Genomic DNA, 19942 nt, shown 5'->3' with positions numbered 1-19942 from the left:
AACTAATGAATCCAAGCTCTGCAAGCTGAGATAACATGCACTGCATTGATGCATTTACACAATTTCACAGTAACAATGAGGTAAAACAGTTCAGGAATATTCCTTTATCCCATTGTTTTGGAAATCTGTGTACACTACAAACTGTATGATTGAATTGGTTCTGATATCGCTGTTTTACCGGTACTAACCTGACAGCTTATTATTCTAAATAGAAAACTTATTTAGTTTGCAAATATCAACGGGTAGGTTAACCTTTACAGAAAAATCTGTAAGGTGAACTTACACAGGACCCCCTCCCAGTCCCGCTGACCTGGCGTGCGGGGATATTTCGTTATGAGCTCTGGTATAACTGCGTCATTGGTCCGGGGCTTAGAAATACCCTTGGCTCAATCTCCAAAATGTACCCCGTCAGGAGGTACAGTTAGGAGCATTCTAATTGGTTGGCGCAACCAATCAGAACCCACGTAGCCCATCCTGTCAGCTGGGGAGAAGAGGAGAGAAAGCCAAGGGGATTTCTAAGCCCCGGACCGGTGACACTGCTATACCAGGGCTCATAATGGGATATCGGAGCGCTCCAGGTCAGCGGGACTGGGGGGGGGGGGGGATTGAGGAGGGGGTCCTGTGTAAGTTCACCTATACAGATTTTTCTGTAAAGGTGAACTTGCACGTTAACCGCTTGCCGACCAACCGCTGCAGTTGTACTGCGGCAACATGGCTCGGCTGCGTGGATCGCCGTCACGTTACGTTGCTTTTTGGTTTGGCCACTAGAGTCACGCCCACAGAGCTGATGCGAGTGCCCGGCGATCGCAATCACAGCCGGGCTCACCTGCAATCGCTCGGGGCACACCGAGAATCGGGATATGTGTGTGTAAACGCAAAGTTTCTGGTTCTCTGGGGGAAGAACAGACATCATCTGTTCATACTGACCCCTACACAGCCCCCTCTCACCTTCATTTAGAACACACACTAAGGAAACACAATTAACACCTTGAGCGCCCCCTAGTGTTAACCCCTTCCCTGCCACTGACCTTTTTACAGTAATCAGTGCATTTTTATAGCACTGATTGCTGTATTAAATGCCAGTGGTCCCAAAAATGCATCAAAAATGTCCGGCGTGTCCACCATAATGTCGCAGTTCCGATTAAAAATCGCAGATCACCACTATTACTAGTGTAGCGGATGACATTTTGGACAAAGTGTCATTCATGTGTAAATTTTGTTTTTGCCTCAGAATAATCGGGGATCTGAGGGTTAATTATGTAGGTTAACCTTGACATCAGTTTGGCTGGGCTGTGTTAGAAGTTCTTCTTGGTCATGTGTACAGTGAAGTACACATGACAAGCCAGAACCAGGCCTGGTTGGACGTTTTGGGTATCGGCCTTCTCGGGAACCAATCAGTGGGTGTGCCGGGCCCCGCTGAGGAGTCTGGGAAGGGGTACTTAAGATGTGAAGGTCACGTGTTCAAGAGAGGAGTTTATGAGGCCCGTGTGGTCTGTTATGGTTCCAGGATCGGGGTAGCCCCGCGATGGGTCCCGGTCATGGGGTGTTCGACATCGCGCAGCATGCTTCTGTTGGTTACCCCCAATAGACCCGTCTGGGGTAGGGATTCGTCTGTTCCCGAGTTTCAGAACCAGCTGGTCTGAGGCACAGTAACTGAGGGAGGATTTGAGGTGTCCAGGTGTGCTCTCGGCTTGGAGGGGCACCACAGCTCGTGAAAGTGACCGGGGGAGGGCCAGCAAGTGGCATCCTGAGAAGTGCCCGGTTACTGAGTTAGGAAGGACATTGACGAATCCACACTTTTTCCAGTACCATGAAGGAGACAGAACGTTCCAGGTACTGAAGAAAAAGGTTCCTGTTCACCTTCAGTTATAACTTGTACACGTTCAGAGGATTTGGCAAGTTCCGAATCAATGTGCTGATTGCTGTAGTCTCTGGCTAGAGATCTGTTCAGTCGTGAAGTGCCCAGCTCCGAGTGGCTACTCTCTGGGTGATATTAGAGACTTTGATATGTCTGCAGTTCAAGGTGCCTGAGTTCTTCACCCTTGCCCTCTGTTCCTATATGAGACTGTGTTATTGGATGTCACCCCTGCAAAATAAAACCTTTCAAAAGGACTTTATTGGTGTCAGCGTCCAAGTTGTTGGGTATTAACCCTGGGAACCCCTAGACGTGGAAGAACAAGCCAAGCGGAGGTAACCGGTAAGCCCAATAAGTCAAAGCCGCCCTACAAAGGGTTATGGCCGCTACACTAGTAACAAAAAAATTTATAATAAAAATGCCATAAAACTATCCTCTATTTTGTAGAAACTGTAACTTTTGCTCAAACCAATCAATATAAGCTTATTGCGATTTTTTTTTTTTTTTTTTTTTTATCACCAAAAATATGTAGAAGAATACATATCAGACTAAACTGAGGAAAAAAATATTTTTTTAATATATTTTTGGGGGGATATTTATTATAGCAAAAAGTAAAAAATTTAGTTTTTTGCAAAATTTACACTTTTTTTGTTTATAGCGCAAAAAATAAAAACTGCAGAGGTGATCAAATACCACCAAAAGAAAGCTGAATTTGTGGTGGGAAAAAGATATCAATTTTGGTTGGGTGCAACGTCGCACTACCGCGCAATTGTCAATTAAAGCGAAGCAGTGCCGAATCACAAAAAGTGCTCTGGTCAGGAAGGGGGTAAAATCTTCCAGGGCTGAATCGGTTAATGTGTATGACAAGTTTTGTTCACATACTGCATCATATAGCATTCATTATATGCTACCATCCTAGTTTCCTCTTGTGGCCAGGTTGTCATGGCCAAACGATAATTGTAAACTTTTGTGGTAATTTTACTGTGTACTGAGCATCTGCTACATAGTCTCTTCTCTTCTCTTGAGCTTTAATGACAGACTCAAATAGGGGTTCCGTACACACACCGAATTCCATCAGTCATACAATTTGTTTGAGCATTGTTTCTGCATAGAAAAATAATGAAAAAAATAATAATGATAGAAAAGTAGTGAGCCTTAAAGATCAGAGTTACCCGAATCCAAATCAAATAAACATTTTATTCCAGGGCTTTTAAATCCCTATTGTCAGACTGCACAGTCTAGTAGAAAATGTAGCTTTTAATTACTGTTAGCTGCCACTTTTATGCTTTAAGAAGATGTAAACTAGAACGGAGCTACCTTCAGTTTGCTTAAGCACCCTGTGTCAATTGCCTTTTTTCCCTTTTAAATAAAGTACTGCTTTCACTTTCATTTGCATCTTGGTACTGCGGATTTCCTGCAGCCTCTTAGCAGCTACCATCAGTTTTTTATATATGTGCTCCAGCACTGGCTGTATGTCATTGCACAAGGGGGATTTCTTGATGGTATGGACAATGTCTTAAGCCCGGACACAGACGTTTTGAATCTCAGACGCGTTCAACAGGGATCCGCCGCGATTCAAACCATATTTGGCAGGCTGATTGTAAGGAAGTTGATCGATCTATCAACTTTTGAGTACCACCAGCATTTGTCATGTGATTATTGCCAGCAGCTGTAGCTGCTGGCAGTCATCACTGTGTGTTCTTCCCCCTCCACCTGTGGTTGTAGGAAAGAAAATTGTACCTTTTTATGGTCGGCTTTATCAAAGTGTATTGAAATGGCTCCTTGTAGCCTCCATCAAAAGCCTATGTGACACATGACTACAACTGGGATTTTCACTGCAGGATGTCTGAGCGTATTTTCAACAGCCTGTATTCCAGTATATCAATATACCAGAGCTCTGGAGTTCTGAAATTATAGTCTCTGCCAACATTCATTGTAGGCTGTGGGACAATGCCTTACACAAAAAAGGAATTCAAATCGAGACAGGTGTGACATCCTCAGGGAATTCAACCTGAGAAGACATAACAGAGCTTGAATCGCCGATAAAAATAGGTGCCAAACCTGATTTACATTTCTGTGACTAGCCTTTGCGTGACGAGTAATCTGAGAGCAGACAAGTAGTTGGGCTTTATGAGTTCTTCAAAGGGGTCAGAATTGTCTCAGGAAATGCAAAAGACAGGAGAATTATCCTGAAACTAAAATGTGAAAGATATTCGATATTCTATAAGATGCTGTATTTACAGGTGTATACGAGCCTTAGCATGCTTCACTCTGAGTCCATATCCTTGCTTCTTTTTGAAATACTCAGAATACTGTTCTTACCACCTTGGCCATTTCACCAACATATACCTTTAACATGGAACCATGCTCCTACATTTATCTTTATTTTAAAGTAGGATTATAAGTAATATTTAAATGAAAAACCCTTTCAGGTTTAAACAAAAGTACCACTTATGTTAACTTGCATCTTCCCAGGAACCTGAGTGATGAATGAATGAGCAATAAAATCTTTGCACAGATGGGCTGCTGAGCACGCTGTCTTGATACATTGCGTCTGCAGCACGCTCAAGTGACTTACCTGTCCTCCACAAATAGCGTGGAGGTTGGTTGTCCAGGAAGGGAGTGTAGTATGTCACATACAGACATAAGCCTTAGACCTTGAACAGGCATTTAGGATTCTGAGGTTTCTAGAGGAAATGAAAAAAGTTTATGTTGCCAGTGGCAACCAGTGAGATTCGTTTTCAAGTTATTTTCCAGTGTGTATGTGAAAGCAGGCCTTATTTAAGGATCATTTTTATTGCAGATTGTTTTTTATATATAAAGATTGAACAACATGTCTTAGATTCTTGCACTAAAACACAGTGGGGGTTGATTAAATGAAAATGACATCCAGTCAATTCACTTAGGAAATGTAACAAGCAATTTGGTTGTTATAGGCAACAACAGGTTTTGCTCCAGTTTTTATAGAAATGGGCCCCAATGTTCCTGCTGCGAGACTAGTCTAGCAAAAGGAGATAATGTACATTAGAATGATAATTATGAAAACACATTACATATAAAAGCATGCCTAATTCATAATTTGTCATCCCTAGTTTGCTTATAAGTTTTAAGTATGGCAGTTTTTAAATATTCTGTAATGTCTCTTAAATGAGGCAGTCTACAAATCATATTTAGTAGATTTATATTGCAATATACATTGAAGTAACACAATCGGCTGGATAGAGTTGAGACTTTTTTTCTTTCTGGTGATCCTTTGGGATAAAAGGCCAACTTTTTTAGGCAAAGATCCCATCAAGGGCCCTTTCACACTGATCCGTTTTTGATGTCGTTATGGGGTAAAGTTAAAATACATGAAAAACATATCCCTTTAAATCTTATGGAACTTTTTACAACAGTGCACTGCATTTTTTTAAAGTCCTGCATGCTGCATCTTTAGAGCACACCAAAAACACATCTATCATCAAATTCTATAGAACCCGCATCAAAAACACACCCGTGGTGCGTATTTTTTTTGTGTCACATGGTCAAGTTTCACAGGTGCGCGACTGGAGTCTTGAAGATGCAGCAAAAACGCATATGCATTTTTACTGTGTTTTTTCAATGAAGCTAAGCAAAGGGTCCCTAATGTGTGTCAGGAGATCACCAAATCATAGTAACCTGTCATATAAAGGAACTGGAAAGGCACTCAATGGTCTCTCTAATAAAACCATGGATGTACTTTGTAAATTACAGCAGCGATTAGACGTGCCATATGTCAGTACACAAATGTGAAGCATAACTTATGTGTGCCAGAAGGCAAATTCTTGTAAATCAGCCAGAATAATTAGATTAGTGTTGCAACGGAAAAAAAAATGTAAATAGTAGCTACAATGTTTCTTCTATAAGCATTGTTTGATAATAACAATGGCGTTGATAAAAGCATGGTAATCTGTGTTCTAACAAAATAATCACCTAATACAGCTACACAGCATAACAGAAGTTACTAGTTGGGACTGTATACAGGCAACCTCTAGAAGAGATACTGAAAATGAATAGGGAAAGCAAACCGGAAGGGACTAAAGCTAACCATGGATATGATGAAACCGTAAATGGCTGTACCCAACCACATCTTATCTATGATTTCTCCACATGACTGTCAGCTTACTACTTTGGGAGAAACTTTGCAGGATAGAAATCCAGTCTCAATTGCTACTATTGCCCTGTGATACGTGGTACCCACAGCGTTCGACACCGTTCCCCTTCCTGTTCACTAAACTTGGTGAACATTTCTGAAGTATGATGTTCAATGTCACCTGGAATGTATGGGCATCCACAGCCTGAAGGGAAGATTTTACCAAACTTGTCTGTAAGAGTCACTGTAATGTAGATTGTGAAATTATCATAAATCATGATGACTATATGTGGAAGATTTCTGTAAAAATACCTACATGTAAACTTAGGCAGGCCACAGATGGTGCCATTTTCTTTCCTGCAACCCCAGGAAGCCATCCCTGCCAGGAGAATGCACTGATTATTGTTAGTGGCTATAGCCCTTGGTAGTAATCACATGCTGAAAATCTGACATGCTGATTCAATAGGTCCCTGATGAGCAGGCTGAGATTAGAACCAGCTATGGCCGGCTTTAGTGCACAGCCGTAGCAGGAACAGCCTGTAATTAATGCTCCCAACATTTAGACAGTAGCCCACTTGTTCTAGAATCAATGCTGGTCTAAAGCGGGCCTCTTTTTATTTTTTTTATTTATTACATGTATTTACAGTTGACCCGCACAAAGTCACGGTTCAGAGTTTGCGGCCTCAGTTGTTGCGGATTTTCCTCCCCCGACAGATGCAGCCCAGCATTCCCGGGATCATAACAGTTTACCGCATGTAACTATCTTGAGTATTTTGCTGAGTGGTGGTATGTTTTTTGTTTTGTTCTTAACCACTTCAATACCAGGCACTTTCATCCCTTCCTGCCCAGGACAATTTTCAGCTTTTTCGCACTTTGGCAATTGCGCAGTCATGCAACACTGTGCCCAAACTACATTTTTATAATTTTCTTTCCACAAATAGAGCTTTCTTCTGGTGTTCTTTGATCACCTCTGGGGTTTTTATTTTTTGCTAAACAAACTAAAAAAGACCGAAATTTTTGAAAAAAACAAAACTGATGGGCACGGATAGATAGAACTGGATAGGCAGCACTGATGAGGAGCTATTGAGTGCCATCTGAAGGGCACTGACAGGCATTTCTGATGGGGCACTGGCACATTTTTGGGCACTGACAGGCATTCTTTATGGCAGCTGATGGATCTGTGTTGATTAGCAGCACAGGACAGCCCCCCGACCCCCCCCGATCGGCTCTCCCTGTCAGTGAAGACAGAGGAAAGCGGTTTACTTGGCACTTCCTGGTTCACGCGATGATCAGCTGTAATTGGTCACAGCTGATCATGTGGTAAGAAGCCTAAGCCAGAGGCTTCATACCACGATCGGAGTTGTGGTGTGTCAGACTGACACACTGCACCTCCGATCGCTGCGTGCCGTCTTGTTATCCTCATCACGTCCATATGACGTCCGATAAGGATACCAAAACCACTTTGCCGAAGTCATATTGCTATATGGCAGGTGGCAAGTGGTTAAAGCCCTAAGATGCTGCTCAAACGTCCTGCACCTTCTAAGGCTTCTGGCAATGAACCTAAGTGCCAGAAGTTTAAAAATAGGCATTTTTTCCACTACATCCAAATTTTGTGTTTTTTTTTTCATAATTCACTCTATAAACGTAACCCCTTCGAATTTCGGGTGTTGACTTTATATTCCTCTGATAATTTGAGCTACTGTTCTGAAGGAGCTTACAATCTATGGTCCGTACCATGCATGCATACATACTAGGAACAATTTAACCACTTCCCGACCGACGCACGACGATGTACGTCGGCAGAATGGCACGGGCAGGCAAATTGGCGTACAGGTACGTCCATTTGAAATTGCTGCCCTGCCATCGCATGCGTGCCGGCGCACGAGCGTGCCGGTCGGGGACCCCCGTGAGTCCGGTCACGGGTCCCACGGCCTCGATCGCTGCCGGGAAGCCCGCGATCGTCTCACGGGGAGATGCCGATGTAAACAGCATCTTCCCGTTCTGCCTAGCATCAAGTGACACTGATCTCTGCTCCCTGTGATTGGAGGAGAGATCAGTGTTCACTAACACAGCCCAGCCCCCCACAGTTAGTAACACGCCCCTGGGACACATCTAACCCCTACACTGCCACCTAGTGGTTAACCCCTTCACTGCCAGTGTCATTTACACAGGAATCGGTGCATTTGTAATGCACTGATTGCTGTATAAATGACAATGGTCCCAAAAATGTGTCAAAAATGTCCGATGTGTCTGCCATAATGTCACAATAAAAATCGCTGATCGCCGCCATTACTAGTAAAAAAAAAAAAAAATTATTAATAAAAATACCATAAAACTATCCCCTATTTTGTAAACGCTATAAATTTTGCGCAAACCAATCAATAATCGCTTATTGCGATATTATTTTTTATTTTTTTACCAAAAATATGTAGAATACATATTGGCCTAAACTGAGGGTTTTTTCAAAATTGACGCTCTATTTTTGTTTATAGCGCAAAAAATAAAAACCGCAGGGGTGATAATACCACCAAAAGAAAGCTCTATTTGTGGGGGAAAAAAGGACATCAATTTTGTTTGGGAGCCACGTCGCACAACCGCGCAATTGTCAGTTAAAGCGATGCAGTGCCGAATCGCAAAAAATGCTCTGGTCTTAAGCCAGCAAAATGGTCCGGTCTGAAAGTGGTTAGACAGGAGTCAGTTAACCCACTTTTAAATGTATTATTTTATATATATAATTTATAAGAGACACTCTTGCTGCAATACTCAACTTCTCCCCATTTCTGTCCATCTTGCCCCCTTTTTTTTTTTTTTTTCTTTAAATCTTTGCATTATCTTTTAAATCTCTTCCACACAATCTCTGTACGCACAATCAGAAAATCCTATGAAAACTATCAATTTTGAATAGATTGTACAATAATCTGATCGTTAGTACACACCTTTTCGAGAGCCGATCACTACAGTTCATGCAAAATTATCCAATGGGACAAGCATGAAAACTTTTTCTGTATCATACCAGATCATACCATTTTCATTTAAATGGTACAGTTGACGTCCAAAGATAAAATACAGTACATTACTTCCAAATTTTATTCTGTCATACAAGAATTTTTGTAGCTTTAATAACCTCTTATTTTTGATATGGAGACTAGCATGCAAAAAAAAAAAAAAAAAAACTGCTATTATTCGGCCAATAATCTCATTGCGTGTACCAGGCATTAAATGTTTCTGGTTTGTCAGTCAATTATTGTACATATTTGATCATAACTTCCCACTATGTGCCTTGCAACTCATATGGTGTACATGCAGGCCAGCCTGAAGAGAAGATTGAAGGTGAAGCCCTCTTATGACATCAGTTAGAGAAGGTTGTAGATACAAAATTGTTTAATAGATTAAGGTAAAGTATATAAGAAGAGGAATGTATGTGATGCATCTATAATTTTTATTAGTGGCTGAAAAGGTATAGGTTCTCTTCACTTCTGATTTCATATTAACAATCAGTTGCACAACCAGTAAAGTCACTCACAGGTACAGAATGGGTTGCGATGGATGTATAAGCTATAACAGCAGAAATGTATAGTAGAGGTTTATAAAGGTCACTGCAGAACAAAAGAGCCACAGGCAACAACCATCTTTAGGTAACTATTACTGGCTGACCCCTTTCTCTTTTCCCTGCAAGTCAAACACCTGGTATGAGAAAAGAGTCTCAAGCTCTAGCTTGTACAGGTGTCATCCTAATGATTATCTACAACAAATCTGATTTATTGATGCCATACCTTTTTAAATGGTTTGTATCCCATGCATGTGCTTTTATTCAGGTTTCCTCTGTTTTGGCTGGAAATGGGAAAATTAAAGGAAATGGCTGCCATATTCATATTGTGTTTCCATATTCGTTTGATACAGTGATCACTATTCTAGAAAAATTCTATACAATGTGAAAGAAGAATCAAAATTGCTGAAGTGTGTGTAATATAAATAAATAAATATATATATATATATATATAATATGGTAAAATAGTATTGAACCCGTCACCATTTTTTATAGGTTTTTTTATATTTCTAAAGGTGCTATTGAAATTAAATTTTCACCATATGTTGTTGGTTACTACCCATGCGATTCATATATACAAAGAAACCAAAGCAAATAAGTTTAATAATATTGAAGAAATTAATAAAATGGAATGACACAGGAAAAAAGTATTAGACACGCTAACTGAAATTTATTGAATACTTTGTACAAAATCCTTTGTTGGTAATGACAGCTTCAAGATGCCTCCTATATGGAGAAACAAGTTGCATGCATTGCTCAGGTGTGATTTTGGCCCATTCTTCCACACAGTTTTCAAAATCTTGAAGGTTCTGTATGCCTCTTCTATGAACTCAGATCTTTAATTCTTTCCATCGATTTTCTATTGGTTTCAAGTCAGGTGATTAGCTGGGCTATTCTAGCAGCTTTATTTTCTTTCTTTGAAACTAATTGAGAGTTTCCTTGGCTTTGTGTTTGGGATCATTGCCTTCCTGAAATGTCCACCCTCGTTTCATCTTCATCATCCTAGTAGGTGGCAGCAGATTTTTATCAAGAAAGTCTTAGTACAGTTTTGCATTCATCCTTCCTTCAAGGATATGAAGTTTGTCAGTACTATATGTTGAAAAACAGTCCCACATCATGTTCCCTCCTCCAAACTTCACTATTGTTATGGGGGTGTTTTTGGGGAGACCTCCAAACATGGTGCATATTATGGCATCCAAAGAGTTCAATTTTGGTCTCCTATGACCAGACTATATTCTCCCAGTATATCATAAGCTTGTCTAAATGTTGTGCAGCAAACTTTAAACAAGCTTAAAGGGTACTTTTTCTTCAGCAATTGAGTCTTGCGAGGTGAGCGTGCGTGCATACAGGCCATGGCAGTTGAGTGCATTACTTATTGTTTTCTTTGAAAACAGTTGAACTTGATAATTTCAGGTCTTTCTGAAGCTCTGCACAAGTGGTCCTTGGCTCTTGGACAACTCTACTGATGATAATTCTATTCACTCCTTTGTTAGAAATCGTTAGAAGAGCTACTGGTCATGGCCAGTTTATGGAGAAATTATGATCTTTCCATTTCCGGATTATAGCCCCAACAGTGCTCACTGGAACATTCAGAAGCTTAGAAATGCTTCTGTAACCAATGCCATAAATATGTTTTGTAACAATAAGGTTGCAAAGGTCTTGAGAGAGCTCTCAAGATGTTTGTGTGACACCTTGGTAATGAGACACCATTTTACCTGTCAGTTGACTGAACCAGCTGATATTAATTTGCACTGACAAGGGTCAGGATTCCTTTCTAATTACTGATTTCAGCTGGTGCCTTGGCTTTCCATGCCTTTCTGCACCTCCCTTTCTTCATGTGTTCAATACTTTGTCCCTGTGTCATTCCATTTTTATTATACACAACTTAATTTCTGAACTTATTTGTTTTGGTCTCTTTGTATGTTTGGATTGCATGGGTTGTTACTGATGTGTGGTGAAAATTTCATGTCAATAGCATCTTTAGAAATATAATTACCTAAAAAAAATGGTGACAGGTTCAAAACTTATTTTACCCGCTGTATTTGTGTATATTTCTACTTTAAAGTAGGCTGAAGCATTGTGACATTAAAGCTTCCAAATACGTCTGGTTCAACTGGGACTGGTCAAATTTTGATCCATGTGTGACCGCTGCCACTTGGGCTGTAGACGCTGAAGAGTGTATCCTGACAACAAAGTGTCCCTGCTGTTAGAATACAATGTCTTTGGGGAAGATTGCTTTATCCACCCCGCTTGTGTGTATGGAGGAATCCGTTCACACGCATATATATATATATATAATGTTTTTATTTTTATTTTTTTTGCTTGATCATCCTGCTAGCTTAATGCATAAAAACGATTCTTCTTTGGCCATTTTAAGTAAACCACATTCTAAGATTTTTTAATATATATTTTTTTCTTGCAGAGTGTCAACCACAGATGATAATCACAGCCTGTGGCCCTTTCACCACCTCAGATACGATTGCTTACGACGCCCTTAAGGATCTGGTTGATGTAATTAACAGAGACCGACCTGATGTTTGCATACTGGTTAGATCATGCAATTTGAAATATACATAACCTCTCAGATAGAAATGGTTATATATGTGGAATTGTATGCAGTATTAATATGTGTATATATATATTTTTTTTTTTTAGCTTGGTCCCTTTTTGGATGCAAAGCACGAGCAAGTTGAGGTAAATATATTTTTTCTACCTATTAAGTCCTCTTCATAATGACCTGGGTAGCAGCTCAATATAGTATTCAGGATCATGTATTAACCTTCAGCAAAAATGTTTTCAGATGCTGTGGGTTACTGCACTTTGCACATTACTGTATGTAGTTCATGTTCCCCTTCATTCAAGACTGATCGGTGTGAATGTGAGGGTTGGTGTAACGTCTGTTTTCAGATAGTATAGGGACAAGGGACTAAAGGGCCGAATGTCTGACAACATCAGCCATATCAATAGAAACTGGCCAACATTCAGCCTGCGTGTACTGCGGCCGGCGTCTGTCGATGGGGCATGACCAAAAAAGGCCTGCCGCCAATGGCTGAGAGGTCTTACCAGAGTGTTTTGGCTGGGTGGTGTCCCCCTCTCAGCGCACAATAGAACAGCAGGGAACTTTGATGTACTAACATTTGATTGTTTGTACAGCAGCTCCGACCTGAGCTGTTTTTCGTTCAGCTCGCTGAGTTAAATGAAAAAAAAAAACTACCAGTGTTCCAGGCTTGAGGGTTTTTTTTAAGGGCTTCTAGATTGCAACTAAGGGAAAAAGGATAACCTTAACTGCCAGTTAAGGTAATATAAGACAGTTTAAGGCGAGTGACCTGGGGCTACCAGCACGGATGCCATTAAGTACAAAGTAGTCAGAATCTAAAACTGTCCTTGAATAGATACCTGCCCAATATTTGTAGTTTTGAGACCAGCTGCTGCTTCTCCTGTGAGAATCTAGAAATTTCCATGAGCAAGAACAAACCGATAAATGAATTACTCGTTATTATTGCCTGAGCATCATTTTGGGCCTTTGGGTGGGTTGTGCTACAATCTTGTTTTGCCAGAGTGTAAATTGTGTACCACTGTAGGGCTCAGGATTTCTGCTTTAAGGAGAAGATTGCATAACAGTGTCAGAAGCAGTGGTAGAGAAGTAGATAATTGGAAGTGCACGATGAACAAGTTTTGTATGTCTCCCTGTGGACATTTGAACGCTTACAACAAGTAGCTTTTTCTTAAGTAAAAGTGGTACTAAAGCCAGTCATAGTTCAAATCTTGACCAGGTTAGCGGGGACCAGCCAAGATTTGAACCATCTATGGACAGGCTTATTAAACCCAGGTCAATCCATCAATCAACTTGGGTGCAACCAGCATGTCAGATTTTTTTTTACAACATGCAATAATTACTGTGCACTCTTGGCGGGGACGGCTCCCCGCGTCCTGCCCTGTGGTTGCAAGAAAGAAAATGGCCTCATCTATGGGCTATTTAACACCGCAGAGGTAATGGCGATAGCACATAATTAAGCAACATTTCGGAAACCTTGACATAACTGTATAGGCACATCTCTGGACAGTATACAGTATTAATATTGTATATATATATATATATATATATATATATATATAAAACTTTGAAAGCAGAGTACTATTTTTGTTCATGACATTTTTTTCTGCTGTACAATATAGAACAGTGTTTCTCAACCTCTTCTCAGTTAAGGCACCCTTGAAAATTATTCAGAATTTTGTGGCATCCCATTCTAAAAGGTAAAAAAAAAAAACTAAACAAAGTTTTCCAAAATGCAGCAACAGCCACACACTGGACACCAAACGTTAGAGGGGATTTATTCTGTTAGAGCAAATACACCTTTCCACACTGGTATTGATTAGGATTCCAGTGTTCCTGCTCTCCCTCATTTTCTATCCCTTTACTCAGCTAATATCACCCTGGTGCTGATGGAGAGGAGCGGGGGAGGGTCAAATGATGTCTGCAGGCATCCCAATCTCCTTATCAACTAATTATGTCATTGGTTGTTAGGAAGCAGGCGGCTGGAAGGTAGTAATGGTGCACAATGAAAACTCGTGGCTTTGTCTAACTAAGGCAGGCTTCATCCACCGGCTGGCTTGTATACAAGTTTTGGGCAATTTTTAGGTACCGGTATTTTGCCAAGGCACCCTGGTTGAAAAAGGCTTATATGGAAGATGCCTTCAAGAACTTTAAGGGAATATCTGTACAGTTATGTACAACGAACAGGTCTGGGAAGTTTGAATGAGGAAAGCTGCATGTACGAACTAAACTGTCTGTTCTTTTTAGACCTTACAGCTGACAGGGGCATTTGAAGAGGTCTTCAAATCATGTCTGAAAATGATCATTGAAGGGACTCGTCTGTAAGTTACCCTGCAAAATAATTCCAAAGTTGATAAAAAAAGTCTCATACTATAAAAGTACAATAACTTATACAAGTACATATGCACAAAAGACAAAATTATACTCAACTTATCTCAAAAGATGAATTAAGAGTCATTATTATTTTTCAACCAGGTCTGGATCTCATTTGGTCTTTGTCCCATCTGTCAGAGACGTTCACCATGATCCTATCTATCCTCAGCCTCCTTTTAGCTGCTATGAAACGGCTAAAGAAGATAAGCAAGTAAGTTCCTGCGTGTGTATTTATTCACCAATATTTTAGCTCAGAAGGTCTGCCTAACTTTGAAATGTAAACCTTGTGTATATTGCACAAAAATGCACACTTTTTACTTAAAATAATTACATTTAGTTAATATGTAGGGATGGTGTATGTGCTACAAATCATTGCAGCTGTTATTTGATTTATGTATTCTGTTGGAAGCTTTAGTAAAACAAGCTATTTGATTGATTTCAGAAATTAGTAGACAGGTTTTGGATGTTAGCTCGCTGCATTTACCCTGGTCTTTGTGGCTGATGCTTGCAGAGTAAAACAAAAGCTCTAGACTATCAGCATGACCACAAACTCGGCAAGAAAGGATGTTACATTTGTGTCATCGTTTGGCCAGACTGTAGAACTGGGTTAAACTCCATCTCTGCAGAGTGTAGTGATAGGCAACTGTAGTAGTACCGTGAAGAACTTTAAACGTTGTCAGTATCGATAATTTTGCTATTCTCTTCTCTGTTCATTTTCTTCAGTTTGATTTCATGTCCAAAACATAAGGAACACACAATACACATTGTATGAATTTTGGCAAATCATTTTTTTTTTTTTTTTTTTTTTTTTAGAGAGTCCATTTTGTGGCAGATCCCTGCACAATATCTGTAAATGGTGTAGCAATTGGATTCACATCCACTGACCTGCTCTTTCACATGGGTGCAGAAGAAATAAGCAGGTACAGTTACATTGTCATGGGCGTGTTGGTATAAGTGAGTAGTTCTGCCCTTAAGCTAAATTAGAACTCCAGTAAAAATGTTTTAAGGTTTGGGTAGTGCATGGAATGAGTAGAATCTTTGTCAGGTTTTTACTGCTGTTTTCTCCTTCCTTTAAAGAGGTTGTAAACCTTCCTGTAGTCAGGACGTTTAGGAGATATTTACCGTACCTATAGGTAAGCCTAGAATAAGGCTTGCCTATAGGTACGGTAAATATCTCCTAAACGTGCGCTGTTTAGGAGATAGTTACTGTATACTGCACCGATGATGTAATTGGCGCATGTGCTCTGAAGGAATGGCCGCCCATGGCGTTTCTTCTGTAGTCAGTCAGTGTTGTGACCGGCGGCACCCACGTGAATACGTTGGAGTGATGTCACGTGGCTCCAAACAGTCCAACAGCCGGAATCCATGGCCCTGGAAGGAAGACAGGTGAAGATGGATGCGGCCTCCAGCGAGGATGACGCAGGCTTCATTTGTAGGAAAGTGTCACATAATGTGCTAGTATGCAATGCATATTAGCACATTATGCCTTTACCTTGCTAGGAAAAAAAAAAATATATATATATAAAATCTCAGAGTTTACTTCCATATTAAGTATATCTAAAGGTAAAACATTTTTTGTTAGATTTGGACAAACTGTGTTCTTATTGACCCTCTCTATTTGTCCTGTTTATTATTTTCAAAAGAAAATCTCATTTTGCATTGACACCAGAATAACAGTATAGGGAAACGCTTCCAATAGGGACACCAATTCTGGTGGCCTGGGGTCCCCAGTGGATTCCCTTAAAGTGTTTGTAAACCCTTACATATAACCAGTGAAGGGATACACAGAAATTAAACAAATCCTCCTAAATAAGTTTTATCTGTCTATCGGCAGTCTTATCTACATCTGTTTAAACTGCTGGATTTATAAAGCATTTCTGAGAGTTCAGAAAAAAGGGGACGGAGAGTTGAAGTTACACTGCAGAGCTCAGTGATGCATCTGCACACATGAACAGAGCTGAGGCTGTCACTCAGTTTGAGCTCCCTCCCTTGTCACTATTTTTCTCTTGGTGTCAGGAAAACTTGTCAGAAGTGATTAATGCTGATAGCAGAGGAACAAAGTGGTAGATAGAAATGACACTTGGCACTTTTAATTAATACATGTACATTATAGAGGGATATGCTTTGTTCATATTTTACATCTGAGGTTTACAACCACTTTAACTTGCAGAGATTTCCTCTCACTTCCTTTTTTTGGCTATGGGATAGGGTGTGATGGCAAATCTCCCCAATGGGACACAGATGGTAAAAATAATTAGAAAGGGGTCATAACCCACTCTTACGCTATCCAAAATGGAACAAAAAAAATGTTTTCCCTATAGTTCTACACAAGTGCCATAACAATAAAAAGGAGATTGTTTGCTGGAACAAAAAACTGGCATATATAGTTATAGTAGGTGAGGTTGAAAAAAGACATACGTCCATCAAGTCCAACCTATGTGTGTGATTTTATGTCAGTATTACCTTGTATATCTCTGTATGTTGTGGTCGTTCAGGTGCTTATCTAATAGTTTCTTGAAACAATCGATGCTCCCCGCTGAGACCACCGCCTGTGGAAGGGAATTCCACATCCTTGCCATTCTTACAGTAAAGAACCCTCTACCTAGTTTTAAGGTTAAAACCTCTTTTTTGTCTAATTTTAATGAGTGGCCACGAGTCTTGTTAAACTCCAGAACTGGACAGCATACTCTAGGTGCGGCCAGACCAGAATCTTGTAGAGCGGGAGAATTATCGTTTTATCTCTGGAATGAATCCCTTTTTAATGCATGCCAATATTCTGTTTCCTTTGTTAGCAGCAGCTTGCATGCCATTGCTGAGCCTAGCATCTACTAGGACCCCCAGGTCCTTTTCCATACTAGATTCCCCCAGAGGTCTCGTAGATTGCATTCATATTTTTTGCCACCAAAATGTATTATTTTACATTGAACCTAATTTGCCATGTAGTTGCCCACCCCATTAAATTTGCTCAGATCTTTTTGCAAGGTTTCCACATCCTGCGGAGAAGTTATTGCCCTGCTTAGCTTAGTATCGTTCGCAAATGCAGAGATTGAACTGTTTACCCCATCCTCCAGGTCGTTTATGAACAAATTAAACAGGATTGGTCCCAGCATAGAACCCTGGGGGTCTGCACTACCCACCCCTGACCATTCTGAGTACTTCCCATTTATCACCACCCTCTGAACTTGCCCTTGAAGCCAGTTTTCAATCCATGTACTCACCCTATGGTCCATGCCAACGGACCTTATTTTGTACAGTAAACATTTATGGGGAACCTGTGTCAAATGCTTTTGCAAAAATAGGATTTTTAAAACGGCTTACCTGTAAAATTATTTTCTTTTGAAGTACATCATGGGACACAGAGCCATAGTAGTTACTATGTGGGTTATAGGCCACCTTCAGGTGATGGACACTGGCACACCCTAAGACAAAAAGTGCACTCCCTATATAACCCCTCCCACAATTGGGAGTACCTAAGTTTTGTAGCAAAGCAACACGTGTATACCAAAGAAGGGAGGGACCTCTCTGTCCTGTGATGTACGTCATAGAAAAGGATTTTACAGGTTTTAAGCTGTTTTAAAAATCCTACTTTCTTATCGTACATCACGGGACACAGAGCCATAGTAGTTACTATATGGTATGTCCCATAGCAATGGCAACTGAAGGGAGGGAGACACAACAAAAGTAGGGCACTAAGAGACTAGAGGACTTATACTGCCGCCTGCAGTACACTCTGCCCAATGGCGATATCCTTATGACCTTTTACATCTACTTGATAGAATCTGGTAAATGCATGGACTGAAGACCAAGTTGCAGCCTTGCATATCCGAGCCATGGAGGTTTGGTGATGCACTGCCAAAGAAGCACTAACAGCCCTGGTGGAGAGAGTTTTAATTTTTAAACCGTAATCTTGAACAATCACTTGACAAATCCATTTAGTAATGGTAGATTTAGATGCTGCCTGTCCTCTTCTAGGACCATCTGGCAACACAAACAAAACATCTGTTTTGCGAATATGAGCGGTCGCCTTCAAATAGACCTTGACAGCTCTCACCACATCAAGAGAATGTAGACACCTTTCTTCCACAGAATGAGGTTCTGGAAAAAATGAAGGCAGAACAATATCCTGGTTTAAATGAAAACCTGACACTACCTTCGGTAGGAAATAAGGAGGAGGCTGCAATACAACCTTATCCTTATGAATAATCAAATATGACTCTTTACAAGAAAGAACCGCCAATTCTGATACTCTATCCAGAAGAAAAAACAAAAAATATATACCAACGTGCACCCTAAAGAGTTAAAGTACATATATTTATTTTAAAAAAAGCATATAATACCCCTTAATCCCTAGTACAAACCCCATTTAAAAAATCCCTATACAAAAAATGTATTTATACCAATTCCCCGATAGACCATACCTCTACAAAAATACATTTAAAAATGTTATTCCTCTCAACAGAGAGGGGGTATGGTGATGCAGTGGATGACTCCCTCCCTCCCCTAACATATGGCACTCCCTATCTTACACCTATAAATATCCCCAACCTAACTAAGGTGAGAACTAACCTGGACAATTTCTAAAGATAACTGCGTATTTCCATACCATGGAAGTAGTTTACTCTGTTCCCTTCCGAGATGGCCCAGAAAGTGCGATCATAAATACACAATCAGTCATCAAGAAAAAATGATAAATTTCTCCAGCTGGAAAGTAAAAAACATGCACAAAACCAGAAATAGACGTTATTGTACTATATATGATATTCTGCTTATATTCTTCCTTGTAGTAGTCCTCCAATAGCCCAAAGAAGGGGGAAAAACTGACAAAAAAGATGTAATTACCGTATATACTCGAGTATAAGCCGAGATTTTCAGCCTCTTTTTTTGAGGCTGAAAGTGCCCCCTCGGCTTATACTCGAGTCACCGCTGTCTGACTGCTCGATCAGCGTATCGAGCAGACAGACGGCGGACATTAAAATTCAAAAGCCGCGCCTCCTTCTCCGCCTCCGCCTGTGATAGGCGGAACACTGAATTTCCCAGCAGTCAGTGTTCCGCCTATCACGGACATCTGTTCATTCTCATACTACGGACGAGTATGAGAGGATGTCCGTGATAGGCGGAACACAGGCTGCTGGGAAATTGAGTGTTCCGCCTATCACAGGCGGAGGACGGAGGCGCGGCTTTTGAATTGTAGAATGGCCGCCGAGAAGAGCGGCGATCCTGGAGCGGCGATCCATCGGCACGACACGGGACGGAGGAGGCACGGGACGGAGGAGGCACGGGACAGAGGAGGCACGGGACAGAGGAGGCACGGGACGACGGCGGCTCGGGACGGAGGCTTGGGACACAGGTAGGCTGGACACACACACAAGGCTGCACGGACACACACACACACACACACACACACACACACACACACACAGGGATGGATGGATGGATGGATGGATACACACACACACACACACACACACACAGGGATGGATGAATACACACACACACACACAC

At 40.8% G+C, this 19942-nt stretch overlaps 1 protein-coding gene across 1 annotated transcript in view; it reads left to right on the top strand.

Moving 5' to 3' along the window:
• Nucleotides 1-19942, top strand: part of POLA2 (DNA polymerase alpha 2, accessory subunit) — a 164547-nt gene that overhangs the window by 126337 nt on the left and 18268 nt on the right. The window contains exons 12-16 of the mRNA XM_077458701.1: nt 11936-12060; nt 12169-12207; nt 14315-14388; nt 14543-14651; nt 15254-15360. Coding sequence (XP_077314827.1) covers nt 11936-12060; nt 12169-12207; nt 14315-14388; nt 14543-14651; nt 15254-15360 — 454 coding nt within the window. The remainder of the gene's footprint in view (nt 1-11935; nt 12061-12168; nt 12208-14314; nt 14389-14542; nt 14652-15253; nt 15361-19942) is intronic.

This window comes from Lithobates pipiens, unplaced genomic scaffold, assembly GCF_037356315.1.
Source record: "Lithobates pipiens isolate NorthernLeopardFrog02 unplaced genomic scaffold, aLitPip1_a1.2 Scaffold_10, whole genome shotgun sequence".
Lineage (NCBI taxonomy): Eukaryota > Metazoa > Chordata > Amphibia > Anura > Ranidae > Lithobates > Lithobates pipiens.
The sequence above is the reverse complement of the archived record's forward strand: the minus strand, read 5'-3'. Positions and strand labels throughout refer to the sequence as shown.